Genomic DNA, 23,556 nt, shown 5'->3' with positions numbered 1-23,556 from the left:
TTATACAAAGCTCCTCTGGCGGGCTAAGACACACAGACCTTTGCACCCGGACCTATCCGCCTAACAACTTTTGTCCTGAGAACTTAGGGCCTCCGTGTCTACTTTTTAACACCCTGAGGACACTGTAACAGCTAACCACAACTGGATCTTATACTAACATTCTTTTTAGCCAAACCACATTCTAAAGCAAAGGTCGGAAAAAAAACATCTGTTTTCAGAGTTACACCTGAAGCCCCTCAAGCCAGCTGTACCAAAAAACATCCCCAGTTCACAGGGACGCGACCTAAAATAAAGCTCTAATTTTTTACAAGTCTTGATGACTTGGGGTGGGCGTGGTGGTGGTGCACAGCTTCAGCCCAGCACTATGCCAAGGCAGGCAATCTCTGAGTTCTGAGGCCAGCTTGGTCAACAAAGTGGTTCCAGGCCAGCCAGGACTACATAATGAGACGCCTCCGTCTCACAACAAAACAAAAACCACCAATAAAAAACGAAGATCCTCAGCAGCCTTCATTTTTCACGCGCAGCACAAACATGCACACCCTTGCAGGGTCCAATGTCCAGTTCCGGGACTGAAATCGATGACTAACCATCTGCGGAGGAGAGCGGAGGGAACGCCGGAGCACACTAATTGGGGAGGCGTCGGCCACCCCAGCCTTGCTGACAGCCCCTCTCCCCGGGCTCCCCGCCGCTTCTGACCCCGCCCCTCCGGAGGCCACGCCCCTAGGCCGACGTCAGTTGTTATGTCTTGACTGGGGCCGCGGCTGCAACGGGTCCAGTGCTCCGGGGGCGACGGCGGCGGGCCGTGGAGGCGGCGGGGCCGGCGGGCGCGGTTGGCGCCGCGCGGCGACACAGCTGACGGGAAGCCGCCGGGAGGGCCGCGGCGGGGCCTAGCGTTGTCTGCTCGGTGCTCCTCTCCCCCTCCCTTCTCGACGGTCGCCGCGCGCTCGGGGTCCCTCTCAGCGGGAGCCGCCGCGACGCCCCCTCGCGGGCCGCGGGCCTGAGAGGCGCCGCCCGCGGGAACCTGGAGCCGCCGCCGCCGGGCCTGGGCGGCCGCCGGGGCCTCCAGCCTGGGCGCTCGGCGCTGCGGCGGCCGCTCCTCCCGGGCGCGCCGGGCCCCGGGCCTGGCCCAGCCAAGCACCGCGCCCTCCCGGCCGCGGCCGCGCAGCCCGGCCCCAACCGCCCCCCGCCGGCCCGCAGCGCCGCGGAGCCGCCGCCGCCGCCGCGGGCCCCGCCGCCCGGGTCCCTCCGGGCTGGCGCCTGGCCGCCGCCGCCGCCCGCCGCTCGATGGGTGCGGTGCTGCTGAGCGTCCCCCCGTCTCCCTTTCTCGGCTCTTGACCGCAAGGCCGGAGCCCGGGCCTGCCGGCCCCCTCGGCCGCACGCGCGCGCCGTCCACCTGCCTCCCCGCAGGGATGGCCCGCCGGTGACCGCCGCCGCCGCGCGCCCCAGCTGCCCTCGCCCAGGCTGCGCCGCGTCGCCCCGCACGCGACCCCCTCCGCTTGTCCGCGGCGTCCCGGCGACGCCAAGAGGCCGAAGATGTGGCTGAAGCTGTTTTTCTTGCTCCTGTATTTCCTGGTCCTGTTCGTCCTGGCCAGGTTTTTTGAGGCCATCGTGTGGTATGAGACTGGCATCTTTGCCACTCAGCTGGTGGATCCTGTGGCACTGAGCTTCAAGAAGCTGAAGACCATTCTGGAGTGTCGAGGGCTGGGCTACTCCGGGCTGCCCGAGAAGAAGGATGTTCGGGAGCTGGTGGAGAAGTCAGGCAAGTGCTGGGCTCCCAGAGGTCGCCTCCCTGTCCGGGCTCTTCCGGAACGAGGCGGTCCCCGGAATGGCTGAGGCGACTGCTCCGGAGAGCTGCCCAGGTCTTCTTTGTCCGTGTTTTCTATGGATTTTTCTGGATTTACATATAAATCCAGGCTTTGAAGAGGGGCTGTTAGGAGTATTGTTAGGAGTATCGGTGTCTTCCTAGGGTTCTTTGGAAATGACAGTTTGAAAGCGTAGCTTTTGAAAAAATTATTAAATGTAATCATTTGTTCCAGAATTCAGGAGCGGCAGTTAAAATTGACTGAAATGTAGGGAAAGGGAAAACTCCAAAATGTAGCCTGTAAAAAGCAGCATCTCCATAGTAAAAACAAGCCACTGGGAGGATAAAACATCATTAAAATAATAACAAAGAGGCACGTGGACCTGAGATTTACATGTAAATTATGCGTTTAAGTATGGCTAAGGTATACACTATGCAATGCTTTGCTTTTTATACTTTAAATTCAGTAAACATTTGGTGTGACTGTCGGCCTTGTTTGGAGTTCAGGTTTTCTTGCAGGATTGCAATTTTTAATATTGAGTATTGAATGTATACCTTTCTTGTCATGTGTCACAGGAATCCCTGCGTCACTTAATAGGTTGAGGAAGAAACTTGAAATAGCGCTGAAAGAATATTTAATGCCTTAAAGAATGTATTTACAGTAGCCACTGATTTGGGGTAGGATGGGGTGGGGAAATAGAGTTAACTTTTAAAGTGTCTCTTTAGATTGTCTTCCTGAGAGAGGAATGTAAATTGAGAAAGGCATTCGGAGTTGCTGTAGGAAGCCTTTGTAACTGATGATTATCTTTTTTTGTCGGTTCAAGTGTGTCTGTAAGCTAGGCCTTTTACAAGATAATTTTTCCCCTTATGTCGTGCTATCTAGACATACAGTGTGATAGGCAAGATTACAAACCATAGTCTAACACTGTGTATTTATGGAGTAAGGGTTACAGAACTCATCTCACCAGTGGGGTGGAGGGAAGGAATCCTTTGCTTGAAGGATACATTTTTCAACTGTGTATTATTTTTGCTTTTGTTTGCTGCCTGGCTTACGCTGCCATTTGTTGTTGGTAGAGGGAAGCGGGTTAGCTAAAGCAAAAGTTACTGTCTCATACAGTTACTTGATTACACACTTTTTCCCCTTTGAGCTTTATGTTAGGTATTTTTGCTATCTTTTGAGCCTAAAAGTGTTGTCATATGGAATGTACAAGGAATCCATATATAGCCTAAAGAATATACAACCGAAGTCTGATTCAGATCATATATTTTACAGCGTAACAACAACAGTCTTGGTATGGCAATTTAACCGTACAACCTAAATGTTTGTTGTGGATGGTTTTGCTGTTTGGAGTGGAACTGTGTTGTTATTGACTCACTATGTAATATTTAAGGCAAGAGTTAAATAATGTGATGTGAAGGTTTGGTTTTTATATTTGATGATACAAGATCCAAGTTTACCCTGTCAACTTGTGTATGAATGTGGGGTTTGTTCTGTTAGGTAACTTGCTATTTCTCCCCTTCACATAAACACCTTGTTGCCATTTTAAGCAGGCTGATGGCAAGTTCTGTGAACCCATTTCTAAAGCTTTTGAGTCAGAACACATTAAACAGGCTGTTGAAAAAAACATGTGAAGCCTTCACAGGCTTTATGTCAAATTAAATGGTTACTAGTTTAATGGGGTGTTTTGGGTTTTGGTTTTTCAAGACAGGGTTTCTCTGTGTAGCTTTTGCTGTCCTGGACTTGCTTTGTAGACGGAGCTGGCCTTAAACACACAGAGATCCACCTGCCTGTGCTACCTCAAGTATTAGGATTAATTCAGTAATTTATTTTCAAGCTGTATGATGACATCGTTAGAAGACAAACTCTACTTAAAGAGATGAAGTATTGTGGTTTTTGTTCAATTTTTATTTATTTATTTATTTTTTTTTTTGCTGATATACAAATCTTATATTCAGGTGCTATTCTTTTTCATAGAATGAAAATATAATAGTGTGCTTATTCATGATATAAAGTGGAATTAATCATCGTTAAAGTTGGGAACATGGTTTTGTTTTTTTTTTTTTTTTTTTTTTAATCTTACAGGGGTTTTTATTTTTTCCTTCAGGTGACTTGATGGAAGGTGAACTCTATTCTGCTCTCAAAGAAGAAGAGGCATCTGAGTCTGTTTCTAGTACCAATTTCAGTGGTGAAATGCATTTCTATGAGCTTGTGGAAGACACAAAAGATGGCATCTGGCTTGTCCAGGTAGAAAGAGTGATAATGCCTGAAGACCTTATTTATACCAAAATAGTTTTTGCCACTGAGTAACATTTCTGTTGTGTCATGCTTCCTAGGCAAAACTCAGTTCCCACAGGGCTTTTCAAGCCAATGATAGTGAAAATTAGGGCAGCTCGGTTGGCAGAGTATTGCCATGCTCATGAAGTCCATCCCTGGTGCCATCTGATACCAAGCACACAGGAGGCCCAGAAGCTCAAGGCCTTCCTCAGCTGCACATTGAGTTCAAAGCCAGCCTAGGACACGTGAAACCCTATCTTTGAAAAATGAGTGAAAACTAAAGAGTGGGAAAGGAAAGATTGGAGAAGGGGAGTTAATTATTTTCAGAATCAGCAAAAAGAAATGTCTAGAAGCACACATGTTCTTTTTCATGTAGTAATCTGCACTATTTTTATCTTTTGGGTTTTTTTAAGCTCTAGTTTTTAGTTCATCAGTTCACATATCTTTGAGTTTTTTTTTAATTCTAGTTTTTAGTTCATCAGTTCAGTTCACATAGTTTTAGTATGTTAGAGAAGAACACTAAGAGTAAAGAAATCTTTGCGTTGTGAAGTAGCCAACTTTGAATGGCAGCTATGTTAACAGCCGTAGAATCAACAACTCAGCAAAGGAGCAACTTAGTAGCTGTACTGGGGAAGCTGTGGAGCTTGCATTATTTTGCTTATGGTGAGAGATAGTTTTTATGATATCAGAATGAGGAGATTTCATTAGTATATTAGAAATTTCAAGCTGTAAAGGGCCTTAAAAATTATCTTTCATGGTATGGTTTATGGTAAGTGGATGTACATTAACATTAATGTACCCATGTAAATTAGAATAATTATGATATTGAGCGTGTAATGTCATCCTAAATATTGCTTAGGAGAAAGCAAAGTTTAATTTTGAAAATCTATATTCACTTGCAGTAACATATCAAGTAAACTTGGAGCCTGAATGTAGTGTGTGGATGGCTGAAACGCAGAGGTCATATCAAACTAACCATTTCTGAAGCAGTAAGAAGTAGTTTGTTCAAGGTCCTGGGACTTCGCAGCAGTATTGAACTGGGATCCTGGGCCCTTTGATTCTTTTCTTTCTTCAGACTAACTTTTATTTGATCATTGATGATTTATACATACATCCTCCCTTATCCTCGGTGCTTTTGACCTATCACTTTGCAAATTTTTTGCAATTATTGACAAATTTTGATTTAAGGTTTGAAAATTAAAATAGCAGCTTCATATTACTTTCTGAGAACAAACACTGCAAATTTGAATTTAAAATAAGTTTTGAATTCAGAAACCTTAATTGGAAGCCTAATGTTGTCATTGGCTTGCAGTGTGATTGGGAATAGGTGGGTGTTCTCCTGTACCTGGCTGGACTCAGGCAGACATGCAGTTAGAGAGGGTGGAGTGATGCTGTCATCCACTGTGCTGAAAGGGTGAGCTATGGTACTTCTTGTGGAGATGTCATTGGAACTGCTGACCTCCCCTTTAAAGTGCTATTCCTACTGCGTTTGACCTTTTACCTTCTAGATAATCAGCAAAGGTAGAACCTGAGAGGGTTTGGTCTGTACACTATCCGTTCTAGTTTATTTCTGTCTCAGTTCATTGATTTGAGAAATAAGCTGTAAGGGTTGAGAATATGGTTCAGGGGTAGAACATTTGCCTAGCATGCCTGAAACCCTAGATGTAATGTCCAGTATTGAAAGAAAAAAAATTAGTCATTTCTTTAAAGTTTTAAGAAATTGTTATTCTATTTTCCCCCAGTACTTATTTCTAATAATCTGGTCAACAAAGATTTCTTGGTTTTGCTAATTTTAGATTTATTAACAAGATAGAATAGCCAGTCCCATTGCTGTGCATGCATAGCCTAGATGCTTATCATTCACATGAATAAATTCTGTACAAATGAATGGTGAAAGAAGGCAAGAGGCACCTATGAAATTCAGAAGAACCATGCCAAAGGCCTGGGAATTGCTTTGAAATCCAGGATCCTACCTGTGAATGATAAATATATTTGATTGACTAGTTAGCAGTATATTCTCCCTTTGGGGAGGAGGGGAGGGGGTAGAGGGGGGAGGGTTGAGACAGGGTTTGTTTGCATAGCCCTGGCTGTCTTGGACTCACTCTGTAGCCTTGGCTGGTTTCAAACTCACAAAGATCTACCTGCCTCTGCCTCCCAAATGCTAGAATTAACAGTGTGTACCACCATGCCTAGCATAATCTTTACTTTTAAGTTACCTTTTTAAAAAGGATTTATTTGTTTTTATTTTATGTATCTGGGTATTTTGCCCTATGTATGTCTGTGTGTCATATGCATGCCTGGGTCAGCAGAGGCCAGAAGAGGGATTTTCTGGAACTAGAGTTCCAGGTGGTTGTTAATTGCCATGTGGGTGCTAGGAATCAAAGCTAGGTTCTCAGGAAGAGCAGTCAGTTCTCGTAGCTACTGAGTGATCTTTCCAGCCCCAATTATGTTATATTTTTTGATGTTTTAAAGATATATGGATTGAATCCCTTAATATATGGTAAAATTAACCCATTTATTCAGTAAATGGCTATGCCAGGCCCCGTTTTAGGATCTAAAGATATAACACAAAGATGTCCAGGGCTATGTCCAGGCAGCTCAAATTCCAGTTGTGAGACTCAAGACACCAAATAAATCAATGTTCAATATAATACCAATAAGTTCTGAGGAAAAAAAGAAACAGCCTGAAGAGATAGGATAATGAGAAATTTTTTTATGAGATAGCCATTGAACAAAGTTAGTAATATGTAATGGTGTAAGTGTTACACTATAGCCATATAGCTTCTAGCCTCTACATCATCTCCTCCCAATGTATTTAAGTCATGTAATAACAGGTGAAAGTGCCTCCTAAGAAAAATGGTGGAATGTGTGTATATGGGAAACAGTTTCATAAGGAAACAGTATAGTGGGACACACATGTTTTTCCAGTAATACTCAAGGTTTACACTAATTTCCACTGTCTGGCTTGTATTCTTTGTGGCCAGGGACTGACATCTGTCAGATTGGTCGGCAAGAACAGTGTCTGTTAAGACAGCTGAGAACAGTAAGCCTGAGACCCTGAGCTTGGCACTGTCAACTAACAGGCTAAACCTATTGGCGCCATAATTATTTGGGGGGGGGGTTGATTTGTTTAGTTAGTATTTTGGTTTTTTTGGGGGGGGGATTATTTGGTTTTCTTTTTTTAAGATTTATTATGTATACAATGTTCTGTCTGCATATACATCTACATGCCAGAAGAGGGCTCCAGATCTCATTCTAGATGGTTGTGAGCCACCATGTGGTTGCTGGGAATTGAACTCAGGACCTCTGGAAGAGCAGCCAGCTCTTAACCACTGAGCCATCTCTCCAGCCCCTGTTTACTTAGTTTTAAAAATTATACTTAAATTTTTTTAAACATCTGTTAGAAACAGAGGGATGTGTTCTCTTGGTTGTTTGCATTCCTCAGCCAGATCATATTAATCCAGCCTTTCAGGAATACAGGTTTCTACAGTTTGAATTATGGTTCTTTCCTACTTCTGTTTATGTTTTCTGTTGTTGCTTCTTTGTTTTGAGGCAGGGTCTCACTATGTAGTCCAGGCTTAGTAGCATTCTTCCTGCCTCATCTTTCTGAGTGCCTGGATTACAGGTGTCAGCCATCATGCTAGTCTTCTATTTTATGTATTTTGAAAGAAGCTGACTACTTTGTTTGTTCTTTTCTATTTTGTATAAAGGCAGTATTCTGCCTGTGCACCAGATCTTACTATAGATGGTTATGAGCCACCGTGTGGTTGCTGGGAATTGAACTCAGGACCTTTGTAAGAACAGCAAGTGTTCTTAACCTCTGAGCCATCTCTCCAGCCTCTTCTCCATTTTTTAAAATGTCTATGATTAATATTTTCATAGGCTGCACTGCATAGATTCTAGCCCTTTCTGTCTTCAACTTGTCAAGCCTGATTTCATGTGTCCTTGAGCATGTATGATGAATAGGACTGTTTTCTTTTTCCTGTTGATGTCACAGAATACCTGATGGTAGCAGCTTAAGAAAGGAGGGTTTATTCTGGCTCCCTTTTTGAGGATATAGTCCGTCATGGAGGGAAAGCACGGCAGCATCTGTGTAGGCGGCTGGCTACATCTCAGCCATACCAGGAAGCAGAGGGAGGTGATGCTGGCACGTGTGTACATGGTGCAGCCAGAGGACGGCTTTGTGGAGTCGGTTCTCCTACCTCTATGTGGATTCTGGGGGTCAAACTCGGGTCTCCAGGCTTGCCAGGCAAGGGCTTTTACCCCACTAAGCCATCTCTATCCCCTGATTTCCCCCACTTTTTAAAATTACATTTTTTTGTGGTGAGAAGTACTTGTGTAGATCAGAGGACAGCTTATAAGAATTGGTTCTCTCCACCAACTATTGCAAGAACTAATTTTCATTTTTTCAAACATAGCAAAATCCATATGACACTTTTACCAATGATATACACTATGTTTATTCACACAGAACCAAGGCCTTTCATTGTAGTACGATTGTAACACAAAGCTACAATTTCCTGCTCCCTCCCTAACCTAAGCTCCTGCCTCTCATTAGCCATTAATTCCCAATTTTGTGGATTCTTGGACTCTACCACCACCCAGTCTCCTTGGCATCAAAAATAGAAAATGATTCTTTTGTTTCGAAAGAATGCTGGTCAGAGAGTCAAATGACTTTTGAAATGGAAAAGTTACATAGTAAATGGCCTTTATGGATTTGTCCCTAACATTTTTATTTGTTTTGACTTTTGTCATAATTCAAAAATTCAAAAAGGGATATAGCTATTTGTTTCCTACTAGCTGTCCCAGTTAATGAGTTTAAAGTCACTGTGGTTGCACAGGAGTGAAAAAACACTTTATAATTTAAAGTATGGAAAGCTTTGGTCACTATTTGTTGAATTATGTTAATGCATTTCCTGTTTGGCTGGAAGCACTAACAGCTGATTTTAAACTTGTTTATTTATCTTTGTTCTTAAGACAAGAGTTTTGTTTAGGTTCAGTCTAATTTTTTACTCCTTTAATGGGCAACTACAGGGCAAATTATACAGCAAATACATATATTGGTGAAAACCTTTTTGAGTTTACCTATTTAGCAAGCCCATAAGAATAGTATACTTGATTTAACCAGAAGTTAAAGAAACAGTAACAAGGTAAATACTTAAATTAGTTAATTGAAATGCTGTTCAGTTTCAGCTTTTGTCCATCACTGACCCTCATTTTTGATGATTTTATACAGGTAGCATATACATATTTTACAGTTGTGAAACTAGATCCCTGTTAAAGTACTGAGAAATGTAGAAAATGTCAACACTCTCATTCCAAGAAATGGTATTATTTATGACTATTTGTGGGGATTAACAAGGATGAACCAAATGTTCTCATGAGATATAAATCCCTCATCTTCAAAAACAGGTAGAAGTATATCTGTAAATATACTAAATTTAGGCATCTTTTATATCTAAATGATTGAGATGATTGGTTTGTAGTTGTATAGCAAGATGCCATTTATACTGTCTTTTCAGATAACATTCAGGATGACAGGTTGCTGGGGAAGGAACTTTTGGTTATAAAAGAAATAGCTTTAAGCCAGGTGTGGTGGTGCATGCCTTTAATCTCAGCAAGAAGGCAGAGGCAGAGGCAGGTGGATTGCTGTGAGTTCAAGGCCAGCCTGGTCTACAAAGCAAGTCTAAGACAGCCAGGGCCACACAGAGAAACCCTGTCTCTAAAAACCGAGGAGGGCCAGCGCAGTGGAACAAACAGTTTAGGTCAGCTCAGATGTTTAATGAGCAGCGCCCAGATCATCTATAGAGACACTATAGGGAGTGAAAAGAATGCCTCACATTTAGCCTGTGATGCCAGGGCTCTTTTAGGCTTGAAATTCAAGCCATACTTCGGTCCAGAGTTTTTCTTGTATCTGAAAATATTCTCCATAGAGAATGAAGTCTCTTTTTTTAATTTCTAAGAAATATCTCTTTCCCATGTAATGAGAGCAGCAGTGTGGATGCCACTCCAGATCAAGAATGCTTTGTGGGACACAAGCTGTAAGTCAGTGAGGCTCCTGCTAATGTGCCACAGTAGTGACAGGCTTAGAAGATTTTGTTTTGCTGTTAACTGAGCCAGTAACAGTACCTGAGTTACTGTGTGTGTGAAAGCACTACCATTGTTATGGTGACCATTTAATTCAGCCTCCTTCAAAGTTAATGTATGCAAAACCATTAACTGACTAATGTAACTGCGTAGGATTTTAACAAAGCGATTTGTCATTTGTAGGTATAGTGAAAGAGTGATAAAAAATGATTTCAAGAAATGCTTAAACGACTTCTCATTTTTGTGCAGCTCTCTCAGTCAGGGATCCTTAAACTCGCCCAGAGCAGATGCTAGAACAGATTGCTGAGTAAACAAGGCCCGGGGTTAAAATTGTCATGTAGCTCCTCAGCCGTGCCCACAACTCTCCTCACTCACCTCTGTGTTCGCTGCCAGCACCCGGATGTGCCTGCCAACAGCCTTCTCTCATTCCTAACACAGGAATGCTTGTCATAAGTCTGCAAGGTACTTGCACAATGCACAATTAGGTCTTCTCTCAAAGAGGACCTAAGACATAGGGCTGTGTTCACATTGACAGAGGCACATGGAGAGGCTTGAAGCAATGTTATTGCCAACACAGGCCTAAAGTATCTGGGTTATTTCATAGCTTTAGTCAAGACATGGAAGAATGTTGGAAAAGAGTTATTTTAAGGAGAGAGAAAAGAAGAGACAGAAAAAGGAAAGTGCAAAGAGCAGAAAGTAAGACAGCACAAAGAACAAGAAAATATTTTATATAATTCCCCAGAGACCGGTATCATGAGAAATCTGAAAATTACATTCAGGTTTCTTGTCTCCATGATCAAGAGACATATGATTGCCTCTTGGGAAGTAACAGAAAGGAAAAAGAGCATTGCTTTGTGGCTGGGTATGGAGCTGAGTAGTGGAGCATTTGCCTCGTATGCCCCTACTCTCATGTGTCCCGCCTCCTGAACCACCACCACAAAAAGTAAAATAAGAAGCCAACCATGCTTGACTGCTTGATTCTCCAGGTAAACCTTTACAATATACATTTGGACCAGAGAAAAGGGTCAATAGCATCTTAGGTAATGTGATCAGCGTTACCCCCCTAAAAAGTCCTATATCTAAAACCATGTCTTAGGCATCTGAGAACGTAAATGCGAACTCATGTCTCCTTCAGTAACCATGTGTTTTCATTAAAAGCACCATCAAAATCATTGACTTACTTTTCTAATCTGTATGTGTGTTGAGTATCTAATGTGTTACACAGTGTTACATATGCATGTACTGCTCCATTGTATTAGAACACCAGTATTGGTGCCGTGTTGTTACTGAATGAGCTGGTAGTACAGAGAGGAACCTTCATAGTTTAGGACCATGTGTTCTTAGCCTGTGATGCCCCTGACATTGGTTAGACTTCCCAGAAGAAAGGCCACAGGTGAGGTAGCTGTACCATCCACCCCGTGACTTCTCCCAAGGAGTTGACTGCTGGCACTCAGTTCATCCACATGTCTGGAACTTCACTTTCTGGAGGCTTTTTGAATATAAAAGTGGTTCTTCCTGTCAGGAAAATTAGAGGTCCCAGAGTATTGTGTTGTAATTTTCAATTGAATAATGTTAGTAAACATGGCATTTATGAAAATAGGTTAGGCTTATATATGCTAGACTTAATTAGATGGTTTCATGAAAACTTTATACATTTTTTTTTGAGATGTACAACTTGAAACTTTATACATTTTTTGGCTTTCCATTGAATTGTATTTTATTACTTTTATATTTTATTTTACTGGTGTCTTTAGTGAAACTGTGCTTCCATTAAATAGGAAGATTGGAGCTAAAGAGAAGAGATACTTAACTACTGACTGACATAAACAGAGAAGTTATTAACATTTTGAAAGTCAATTTAGAATGTTTTCCTTTCTTTAAAAATAATCAGTTTCTCTCAGACCTAATTGTGTATGCATACTTGAAATAGAAGCGTAATGCTGTCAGCCAGGTGAGGTGGCATTTATCTTGTAATCCCAGCACTCTGGGAGGCAGAGGCAGGCAGATCTGTGTGAGTTTGAAGCCAGCCTGGTCTACAAAGTAAGTTCAGGACAGCCAAGACTACAAAGAGAAACCCTGTCTCAAAAAACAAACAAACAAAAAAGTTTAAGGATGTCAAATTTACTATGGCTATTCCTTTTCCTATGGCCTTTCAAAGTTGCTGGGGGGAAAGTTCTGTGAGCAGTACTGATTTAGTCAAAGCATAGTCTAATAAAAAACGTGTTTGGCTCTTGGCTACAAAACTGAACATTGAAAACATGAAATCTGAACTTGTTAAGTCCACATAATTTTTAGAAGCTTTATTTGGATTTTTAAACATTTATTTTTAAAGAGAAATTGACCTCCTAGCCATTTTCTGTCTGTGTAATATACTCACAGAGAATAGGTCACAGAGAATACAGCTAGCATTTTCACAGGCTTTTGACTCCTGTACTGTGTTACTGCTAGAGCGTGGAGTTTAGCATCCTATACTTATGTATGTTTTCTAGTTGGACAGTTGGAACTTCTGTAGGAATAGCAGTAAGGGCCAGTAAGGAGGCTCAGCAGGAAAAGGTACGAGCTGCACAAGCCTGCTGATGAGTTCAGCCCCCGGACCAGGAGAAAGGAGAACTGACTGCCACAAGTTGTCCTCTGATCTCCACAAGGTTGCTGTAGCACTCATGTGGAAACTTTAAATTAAAGTTTAAAAAATTTCAGTAATTAAGAGATGATTCAGTTAAACCAGAACTGAAAGCAGAATGTCTTTATTGAAAAAAGACTTATGCTGTAGATAAGAATTAGGTAATTTGGTTTACGTAATTAAAGTTTCATGTTTTCCCCCTCTCTTTTTTGGGAAATAGGTCATAGCAAATGACAGAAGCCCTTTGGTGGGTAAAATCCACTGGGAGAAAATGGTTAAAAAAGTGTCAAGATTTGGAATACGAACAGGCACTTTCAACTGCTCCAGTGATCCCAGGTAAGTGGATTAGTAAATGCTGAGTTTGAACCCTGGCCAGAATCTTTTTGCTTAATAAAGACAATACTACCAGAAGCCCACCAGAACTGAAAATTTAGTTACATGTGTAGTGTGCTGCTAGTTACCCAGATGTTTTTAGTTTTGCATAAACTGGTATTTGCTGACTTTCTCAGAGATCCCTTAAAACTTGTTCTTTTGTTTCAGTGTTCTCTTCCAGATGGTTGTGGATAACATCACTGTTCCCACCTATAGCTCAGACAGCTTCGAACTCATAGACCCCTCCCTCAGGCAAGGGCTCGGGTTACAGGCATGCGGTACTGCTCTCATACTTCTGACCTTCAGTTTGCATTTCATTAGTCACTTTCCGTCTGTTCCACAACTGTCTTTAGACATGCTCTTCTACCTAATGTCAGTCATATTTATCATTTTATCTAATCAAATATGTCCTTTCTACCTTTTTTTTTTCTAAAGAAGGCTTTGTTGGCCACTCTTTATTTAAAAAGGTGTATTTATTATTTATACAACATTCTGCCTGCACACCAGATCTTACTATAGATGGTTATGAGCCACCATGTGGTTCCTGGGGATTGAACTCAGGGCCTTTGGAAGAACAGCAAGTGTTCTTAACCTCTGAGCCATCTCTCTAACTCCCACTTCCTACTTTTTCTACCCTCTCACTATTTTATTTTTTTTCACTTTTTTTTTTTTTTTTTAGTTTTTGATTTGTTACTGTCTTCAGTATTCAACCTATTACATTATTTTTTGTCTTGTTCCACTTTTTAATTAAAAATTTAGGTTATATGCCTATGTGTATAGAGGAGTTATATGCATATGTAAGTGCAGGTACCTTTGGAGTTCAGAAGATGATAGAGGAGCGCTTGGGTCTGGAGTCATAGGCAGCCATGAGCCATGTAGTATGGATGCTGGTTAAAAAAAAAAAAAAATCAACATTTTTATATAGCCAAAAGAACTGACAGATAAGTTGGGCAAAGTGGTATGGGCATGTATTCCCAATGGAAGGCAGAATGGTAGGATCTCAAGTTCTGACCCAACCTACATAGTGAAACACTGTCACAAAACAAAACCCTGAAGAATGTTTGTTGTTTGTTTGTTTGTTTTGTCCAGGAGTGGTATAGCTGGATCTTGATGTAGCACTATTCCTAATTTTCTAAGAAAGCACCAGATTGATTTCCAAAGTGGTTGTACAAGTTTACATTCCCACCAGCAATGGAGGAGGGTTCCCCTTTCTCCACATCCTCTCCAGCGTGTGTTGTCACTTGAGTTTTTGATCTTAGCCATTCTGATGGGAGTAAGGTTTAATCTCAGGGTCATTTTGATTGGCATTTCCCTGATGACTAAGGACGTTGAGCATTTGCTCAGCCATTCAACAAGGACATTTAATCAACTATGTTCATAGCAGCTTTATTTGTAATAGCCAGAATCTGGAAACAACCTAGATGTCCCTCAACTAAGGAATGGACACAGAAATTGTGGTATGTTTACACAATGGAATGCTATTCAGCAATTAAAAACAAGGAAATCATGAAATTTTGCAGGCAAATGGATGGAACTAAAAAAGATCATTCTGAGTGAGGTAACTCAGAAGCAGAAAGACACACACGGTATATACTCACTTATAAGTGGATATTAGCCATATAATATAAGATAAACATACTAAATTCAATAGCTAAACAACAAGGAGGACTCTAGGGAAGATGCTTAATCATCATTCAGAAAGGCAAACAGTATAGACATTGGAAGCAGAAGAAAAGAGGGAACAGCACAGGAACCTACCACAGAGGACCTCTGAAAGACTCTCCCCAGCAGGGGATCAAAGCAAATGCTGAGACTCACAGTCAAACTTTGGGCAGAGTGCAGGAATCTTGTGGAAGAAGGGGAGATAGACTGACCTAAATGGGACAGGAGCTCCACAAGGAGACCAACAGAACCAAAAATTCTGGGCCCATCTGCAGAGACTGATGAACAAACCAAGGACTTGGAGAGGACCTAGACCCCCTACTTGGATGTAGATCATAGGTAGCTCAGTCTCCATGTGGGTCTCCTAGTAAGGGGAGCAGGGACTGTATCTGACATGGATTCAGTGGCCGACTCTTTGATCACCCTCCCCTGGTGGGGCAACCTTGCCAGGTTGCAGAGGAAGAGGATGCAGTCAGTCCTGAGGAGACCTGATAGGCTACAGTGAGATAGTAGGGGCAAAGGACCTCCCCTATCAGTGGACTAGAGGAAGGAGTATAGGGGGAGATGAGGGAGGGAGGATGGGACTGGGACAAGATGAGAGAGGGGCCAACAGCGGAGATACAAAGTGAATGAATTGTAATAAATAATAAATCAATAAAAAAAGAAAAAAAATGTTCTTTTTGAATTGGCAGTAAAAGGTTTTATACTGATGCATGGTTATATGCAATTCTTAAAAACAATATATGCATGTAGTCTTGTCTTTGTGAGGATACTTTTAGATTAGTATTTAGAAAAATGTATGTTTGTAACCAGGTGTTTGTAAGTATTAGGATGTTTTTTCCAAACCTGGAAAACATGATTTAATTTGAAAATTATAGCATAGGGAATTTTCTTTTGTTGGGTAGTTTCAAGTTCTTTTTAAAATGACAAGACTTAAAAAATATCAGTTCTGAACTGAAGAGAAAATATAAAAGGAGGAAATGAATGCATTAAAACTTCGCTTGTTTTACAAGCAAGATTTTTTTTTTTTTTTGTCATAAGGATTGTTATTTGATTTCTGACACAAGTGAGAAGCCAATGTAGTTAAAGGAGAGAAGATAAGGGAATGACCAAGAGTAGAGATGTGGGGCTGGGCAAATGTTTCACCAATTGAGAACATTCTTTGCTCTTGCAAAGGACCTGGGGTCAGTTTCCAGCACTTAGCCAGCTTGCAGCTGTCTGTCTCTAGCTCCAGAGCTCTGAGGGAAGCTGCACACATGTGATGCACATTAAGTCACATAAGCATGCACACTACATATAAAAATAAATACAGATTTTAATGAGTAGAAATGTGACATCACAATTATCTTGCAATTAAGCCATTAAAGTTCCTTAGATAAGATCTGGAGGAGGCCATCGTTTATGTATTTCATCTACTGTTTGGTTTTGGCAAAGGCAAAAACGGGATTCATATCATTGAATTATTTTTCATTGAATACATATATTGTTAAGGGTTGGAAATACTTAATTTTTAAGGCTTGTTTCTATTCAAACCATTTTATGTTAATGGAATTTGTGCTGTTAAAGGATTGAATCAATGCAGTAAGAAGTTGAAAGTCAGGAGCTTATGGTTCAAAGTCACTGTGATAGCTAGCTTCCCAGAGTCCTCAACAACCTGCTCTTTGAAAGACCGTATACCATCTTCATGTATCTGAAATTATACGACAGTATTTCTGAGACAAGTTAGTCATGCTACAATTGTAAAACATGCCACATATTAGCCTTTCCTCAATGGATCTTATGAATGTGTAACATACTTATCTCGCCCTAATAAAATATGAAAGTGCTTATTAAGTAAAATGTAATGTCCATGATTTATATCAATATTCTGAGTAACAACATAAATCATGTGGTACCTATTTTCAAATCTATAACATTTTTTTCAAACCTATAAGATTTTTTCTACCCTTTATCAATATAAATTTTGTATATCATAAAATTCCACATGGCAGGTTTTGGGGAGTTTAAGAAACAAAACAAAGGAAAATGTCAGCAGTTATCTGTGGTAATGCAATGGCTGTTTTTGTTTTTTGAATTTCTTATCACCTAGATTTTCAGAGAGGAGAAATGTCATATCACTGACTACGTCCATAAACTTAAAACAGATGACAGTTGTAATTATGCTCTTCTCATTCACTCTACTGGTAAAATGAATTGGACTGAAGCTCTTTCTACTTTCTTTGTTTCCTAAGTGTTAAATCCTGTTTTTCACAGTACTCATTAAAGAAAGAAGAAACCTAAGGGAACTTGAAATAGCTCTTTTGGATCAGCTTATGTAAAAATCACTGTGTGGTGCTAGGCCTTGTTGAGAAGTAGTGAGGCGGGGCCATACCTAAGGGACTTGGTATGTAGGAGCATTTCTCTCCTTCTCTGTCTCCCTAATATCTAACCATTTTTCAAGGCCTAGTTCATTTCCCAAACCTTTCTTGAACTCTTCACCTGCTCAGACTCGTGGTGATATCCCCTTTCTTTAATCTTTCTTTGATACTGGTTTTGCACCTGTAATAGGATTTTTTCATTCCATATGAGCAGAAATTACTTACCACGTAATGCAGTGGCACGGACAAGATGATAAAGTGCTGGCTGAGTCCTTGGCTCAGAAGTGCTTTTTGGTATACCTTGTACAAACTTTCTCCTTTTCCTAGAAACAGAAACTCAGAGTAGACTATGTAAGCTGCTTGTTCTGTCACAGTTGCCAGTATTGGTTTCTCTTTGGTTATTAGGAGGTCGTGCGGTCTAGGAGAAGAGCGCTAGAGAAAGTGTAAGAATGTAAGTTGTGCCGCAGCCTGGCTGTTTACTCAGTGTACTCTCTTCCAGGTACTGCAGGAGAAGAGGCTGGGTCCGCTCCACACTCATCATGTCTGTCCCACAGACCAGTACATCTAAAGGGAAAGTCATGCTTAAAGAGTACAGTGGCCGCAAGGTTGAAGTGGAGCACATTTTTAAATGGATCACTGCCCATGCAGCTTCTCGGATCAAAACTATATATAAGATTGAGCACTTGAAAGAAGAATGGAATAAAAGTGATCAGTACTGGGTAAAAATATACCTATTTGCAAACCTTGACCAACCGCCAGCTTTCTTCTCTGCATTAAGTATAAAATTCACTGGAAGAGTTGAGTTTATTTTTGTTAATGTGGAAAATTGGGACAATAAGAGTTATATGACAGATATTGGTGTTTATAACATGCCATCATACATACTTAGAACTCCTGAAGGAATTTACAGATATGGAAACCACACAGGTGAATTTATATCCCTTCAGGCCATGGATTCATTTCTCCGCTCATTACAGCCTGAAGTAAATGATCTGTTTGTTTTGAGTTTGGTTCTAGTTAATCTTATGGCTTGGATGGACTTATTTATTACACAAGGAGCGACCATCAAGCGATTTGTGGTTCTCATAAGCACCTTAGGGACATACAATTCCCTATTGATTATTTCTTGGTTACCTGTGTTGGGCTTTCTACAGCTCCCGTACTTAGATAGCTTTTATGAGTATAGTTTAAGATTGCTGCGATATTCTAATACGACCACACTGGCTTCATGGGTAAGGGCAGACTGGATGTTTTACTCTTCACACCCAGCCCTGTTTCTCAGTACATACCTTGGACATGGTTTGCTAATTGATTACTTTGAGAAGAAGAGACGGCGCAGCAACAATGATGAAGTTAATGCGAATAATTTAGAATGGTTATCAAGTCTGTGGGACTGGTACACCAGCTACCTCTTCCACCCGATTGCTTCATTTCAGAACTTTCCTGTAGACTCTGATTGGGACGAAGACCCTGACTTATTCTTGGAACGGTTAGCATTCCCTGACCTTTGGCTTCACCCTCTGATACCAACTGATTATATTAAAAACTTACCAATGTGGCGGTTTAAATGTCTTGGGGTGCAGTCTGAAGAAGAAATGTCGGAGAGTTCTCAAGACACTGAAAATGACTCAGATAGTGACAACATGGACACTTTTAGTAGTAAGGATGTATTTGAAGATAAACAAAGCATAATTCACAGTTCTCCAGGAAGAGCAAGTCACTGTGATGCTGAGGCTTGTTCATGTGCCAATAAATATTGTCAGACCAGCCCATGTGAAAGGAAGGGGAGGTCATACGGATCACATAACACTAATGAAGATACGGAACCAGACTGGTTGACTTGGCCTGTGGGTACGCTGCACTGTACTGAATGTGTTGTTTGCCTTGAGAATTTTGAAAATGGGTGTTTGCTAATGGGGTTGCCTTGTGGTCACGTGTTTCACCAGAATTGCATTGTTATGTGGTTGGCTGGGGGCCGACACTGTTGCCCTGTTTGCCGTTGGCCTTCATATAAGAAAAAGCAGCCATATGCACAACAGCCGTTGTCAAATGATGTCCCATCTTAACCATGTGCAATTTGTCCTTATAAGCTTTGAGTATCTTACAGCTTGCCTTTTTAATGTTAGTCACAATGTTTTTGTGGTTTGAAGTTAGTTCAGTGACAGGAAATACACATTATGCTGATGTTGATGGCAGAAATTTATTTGGTTGCCTTGTATGTCAATTGAATGCATACTAAACTGTAAAAAAAATTATTTACAGCATTGGAAATTCAGAAGTTAATGTTTTTCTGTAAGCACAAAAGAAGTATGGTAGAAATTTATCCTAGCAAGACTTTATGAGGCAGGATCAAATCCTAGTGGGACCGAGCTGGTTTCTCCTCCTAAGTGTTTTCTCCCTTTTTACAAACTCTGTCCAGCACCTCTTGGTAAATAATGTATGCTCTGAGACATGAAATTAAACAGATCTATGAAATAAATTATTTTAAAGCCAGAAGGTTATAGGTTTTCTGATATTAAGGGTGATAAGGTGACTGCTTTTTGTAGGCGTTTTGCTGCTTTGTTAATTTCTTGGGTAATTGCAACATGATTTTGAGATGGAGGAAAAAGGATAGGAATCCTATAGCAGACACTGCCCATGAGGAATGGTGGTCCACCTCAAACTTGGTAACTTTGACAGGAAAAAATTTCATAGGGGACTTTTTTAAAAAATGAATGTTACAACTTTATAGTATTTAGCATATTCATCTAAATAAAAACAACTATGGTGTATTAGTCATACAAGGATCATCTTGTATGTCTGACTTTTTATTTTGAAAATTTTCCAGTACTAGAGGAAAGCTGAGACTATAAATAATAAATATCCATTTCTCTTTAATGCACCATATTTGTGTTTTATTACATTTATCACCTTTTTATTACAAGTTTAATATTTCCCCTTTTCCCCCTTGAGCCTGTTGAAAGTAAACATGAATCATTATAATGCTTTATCCCTAACAGTCACCACATTTTCTATGAATGAGGGCTTTTCTTACATAATCACCACACCATTATCACATCCCTTAACTTTAATATTAATACCCAATATATGATCCTTGTTCCACAAATGCCCTTGCATGTTTATGTCTTTGTTTCATTCTTATTGTGAATATAGAGAAGACTCCTCCATTGGGTTTAGTCTTTCCTTTCATCCTGTCCTCTAGAAAAATTGCTGTTCGTGTGTGTGTGTGTGTGTGTGAGAGAGAGAGAGAGAGAGGGAGAGAGAGACTTTCCATTTTTCCATGTTTTGAAAATCACTGGACCCAGAGTTATTATTAATTTGTTTTAAAACTTCAGGTGCTCACTAGTTTAGAGCACTGGCTGTTTTTCTAGGGCACCCGGGCTTGATTCCTAGCCTCCATGGGACAGTTAACCAGCTAACTAAGCACCATCTATCTGTAGCTACAGTTCAGGAGGCATAACATCTTGTCTGTGCAGGCAGTGAATGCACATGAGACACAGGCAAAACACCTACCCACATAAAATAGAAATTATTAAAGCTCTAAAACATGCTTTCTGGTGTCCAAACAATACCATATTTAGCTAGTAAGAACATCTGTATACTGGCCTTTATGTCTTGTTAATGTCTGTTAACCTGGAAACACTTTGCTTTGTGACTCAGCCTTTTTGTCATCCATTTCTTCAAAGTACCCAAGTTTCATGATGGGCACCTCTAAAATCCTTAGTTAACTGTACTCTAAAATGGTAATGGAGAGGGGGGGAAAAACCCCTCATACTAAATTGCTTTTAGGGTACTAACATAGTTTTCTTTCATGATTAATTGTGCCGTACTTTTACATAGTAGTAGAAAATAGATTCTTTAGATTCTTTCCCACTTTTAGTGGAATTATATCATGATAAATCATCTTAAATTGAAAGTATCGCAAGTTTAAAATGCATTTACAAGTCTAAACTACCAACATAGTACACTGTAGAAGAATGTCAGTTGTTTCCCCTTAAGATCCCCTTGGCTGGCAGTTCTGACTTCATGCCCCTATCCAGAATACTGTATTTTTCTCATCTGGGAAGTGCTCAGAATTTCAGCTAACTACCTCTACAGGGACAGACTTCTTTCTAATCATAAAAATTGAGAAATCATCACACATAAGTAGGGATCTGGGGACATAGCTGAGTCAGTAGAGTGCTTGCCTAGATAGAATTCAAGAAACACTGAATTGATCCTCAGCACCATATAAACTGAGCAGATGAACAAGAGTCCAGTGTCATCCTCAGCTACATAGAGAGTTCAAGACCAGCTAAAGCAACATGAGACCTTATCTTAAAAAATAGAACAGGAAGCTACCTGTTAGTACAGCCTAAAATAATACAGCTGTAGAATCTGTATTTCATAAATTTGAGAACTTAAAATAGCAGCAGCCAGTGCTGCATATGATTCTGAATAGTAGAAACTGTTTTCTTACCTCTTCTTGTTCATGCTTTCAACAGTTGGTTCTCAAACCTACCTGGTCTTCAAAGGCCCTTCCAACATCATCAGTTTTATATGCAGCTATCTGCTAGAAAACTTCTTCTGGGTGTTGTTTATTCACTAAGTCCTTAGGAGTGAACCCAGGTCTTTCAGGGCATGCAAGACAAGCACCATATCATCCTCAGCCTTTGATTTTTGTCGGGAAGGGCCTCCTGTAGTTTGAGTTGGCCTTGAACTCATGATTATTCTGTGTTTAAGCCTGCCATGCCCTGGCTCTGAATTCTTTTAATTAAGTGTAGTGCTCTGTTGTCATCCCCAGTCATCCTCTTAAGGTCCCAATTTCAGTTAATGGAGATAGGGGAATGTGTGGGTAACAAGTTACAAAATGTACATGAAAGTGTAGAAAGGTTTAGAGCAAATTTCTCCAGCTTTCCAGAGCACAGTACACATTGGATACCATTATCCTAGAACAGGCCTTTTAAATATTTTCCATTCATGAGCCCTTTCATCCAAGAAAGTGATCTTGGGCATATAGGTTTATACAAACAGCTATACAAATCAAACATTTTCTGGCAATAAAATCATAAATCCATTTAAAATCCTCTGTTAGGCATACAGCTTTGCTGTTCACTAAAGAGTAAGTCAATTTTCCATACTAGTGAGATAGGTGTGTTTATTTTTACATAAAGAATTAAATCTTGGCTGAATGTTTTATGTTAACCTAGAAGCCCAGCACATCTTTGACATTATTTAGAACTGATCAACTTTTTAATTTTTATTATTGTCAGTGCAGAAGATGCCACTTTGTGTAAATATATAACATAAAATGAAAAGAGCAGAAATATGTTTAGAGCCATTTCAGAAATTATTGGAAATTCTGCCTAATCCCATGTCAAAATTCAGTTAACAATTTTTAATGAAACTGAGCTAGCAAACTAGCAATTCTTAAACAATCCGGAAAAAAAAAATTAAACAATCTGATACAACCCAATCCAAACATTTACTAATTGTACTAATACACTGATACGGTAGTTATATGCTGAGAAATAACAATAAGGAAAATTACTAAAAGCCTTTGTTTTCTGTGATTAAACTATTGTGTTTTCTATAAGAGCAGAAAACCACATATATGCTAAAAACATTGCACATCACATATGTTCATCACATATGATGGCCTTGAGTCTCAGCCAGGTTCCGGCATTGTGTTGGCTCTGGTAGCGTCACTGCACATGCAGGGCAGCATGTGTCTTGTATGTTCAGAAGCAAGACTAGTGAAGCCACACTGTGTGTCTCTATGTTCAGAAGCAAGACTAGTGAAGCCACACTGTGTGTCTCTATGTTCAGAAGCAAGACTAGTGAAGCCACACTGTGTGTCTCTATGTTCAGAAGTAAGACTAGTGAAGCCACACTGCAGCACAGGTAGATGGCACCAGAAACACCTTAGATTTACCATCTGTCTTATTTTGTATTACCTTTGACCTTTTGAAAATTCAGGAACCTTTTACTGTTACCAAATTTACCTAGACCCCCAAATTCAGTTACTGGACCCCATAAGGGGTCACAACCCACAGTTTAAGAAGTTGAGGCCTAGACAACAAAGAGATCTTACACTGGCCACCAAAACCCCTATTAGACATTCCTGGTCTCCTATTTCCGTTTGTTATCATTCCACATTACCACCCATGCTATAATCTTTGTCTCCAGGGGGTGCTTTGCCATCAGACCTTCTACCTGGCTGTAGTGTTCCTTCCACTACTCTTTGCCTGGCTTGACTGCATTTTCTCCCTAAATTCTGCACCTTCCCATCTTCTGCTTCATTAGACTTAAAAAGAGGCAAAGATATCTACAGATACAGTCAGGTGAGGGACCCCTTACTCAAGTGATCTGTCTTAGTGCAGCAATGGTTTGCATGTATATT

General features: G+C 40.6%; 1 protein-coding gene across 3 annotated transcripts in view; it reads left to right on the top strand.

The window, feature by feature from the left end:
* Positions 1-604: 604 nt before the first annotated feature.
* Positions 605-23,556, top strand: part of LOC110563697 (charged multivesicular body protein 3) — a 77,884-nt gene continuing 54,932 nt past the window's right edge. The window contains exons 1-4 of one of the 3 annotated variants that reach the window (XM_060383554.1): positions 605-1,759; positions 3,907-4,046; positions 13,004-13,119; positions 13,324-16,646. In XM_060383554.1, the coding sequence (XP_060239537.1) occupies positions 1,534-1,759; positions 3,907-4,046; positions 13,004-13,119; positions 13,324-13,588 (747 nt within the window). In that variant the 5' untranslated portion in view covers positions 605-1,533 and the 3' untranslated portion in view covers positions 13,589-16,646. Of the gene's footprint in view, positions 1,760-3,906; positions 4,047-13,003; positions 13,120-13,323; positions 16,647-17,673; positions 19,671-23,556 lie in introns of those variants that run through there. The other 2 variants (XM_021627490.2, XM_060383556.1) reach the window with 2 other exon arrangements.

This window comes from Meriones unguiculatus, chromosome 5 (assembly GCF_030254825.1).
Source record: "Meriones unguiculatus strain TT.TT164.6M chromosome 5, Bangor_MerUng_6.1, whole genome shotgun sequence".
Lineage (NCBI taxonomy): Eukaryota > Metazoa > Chordata > Mammalia > Rodentia > Muridae > Meriones > Meriones unguiculatus.
This window is presented reverse-complemented; position numbering and strand designations above follow the sequence as displayed.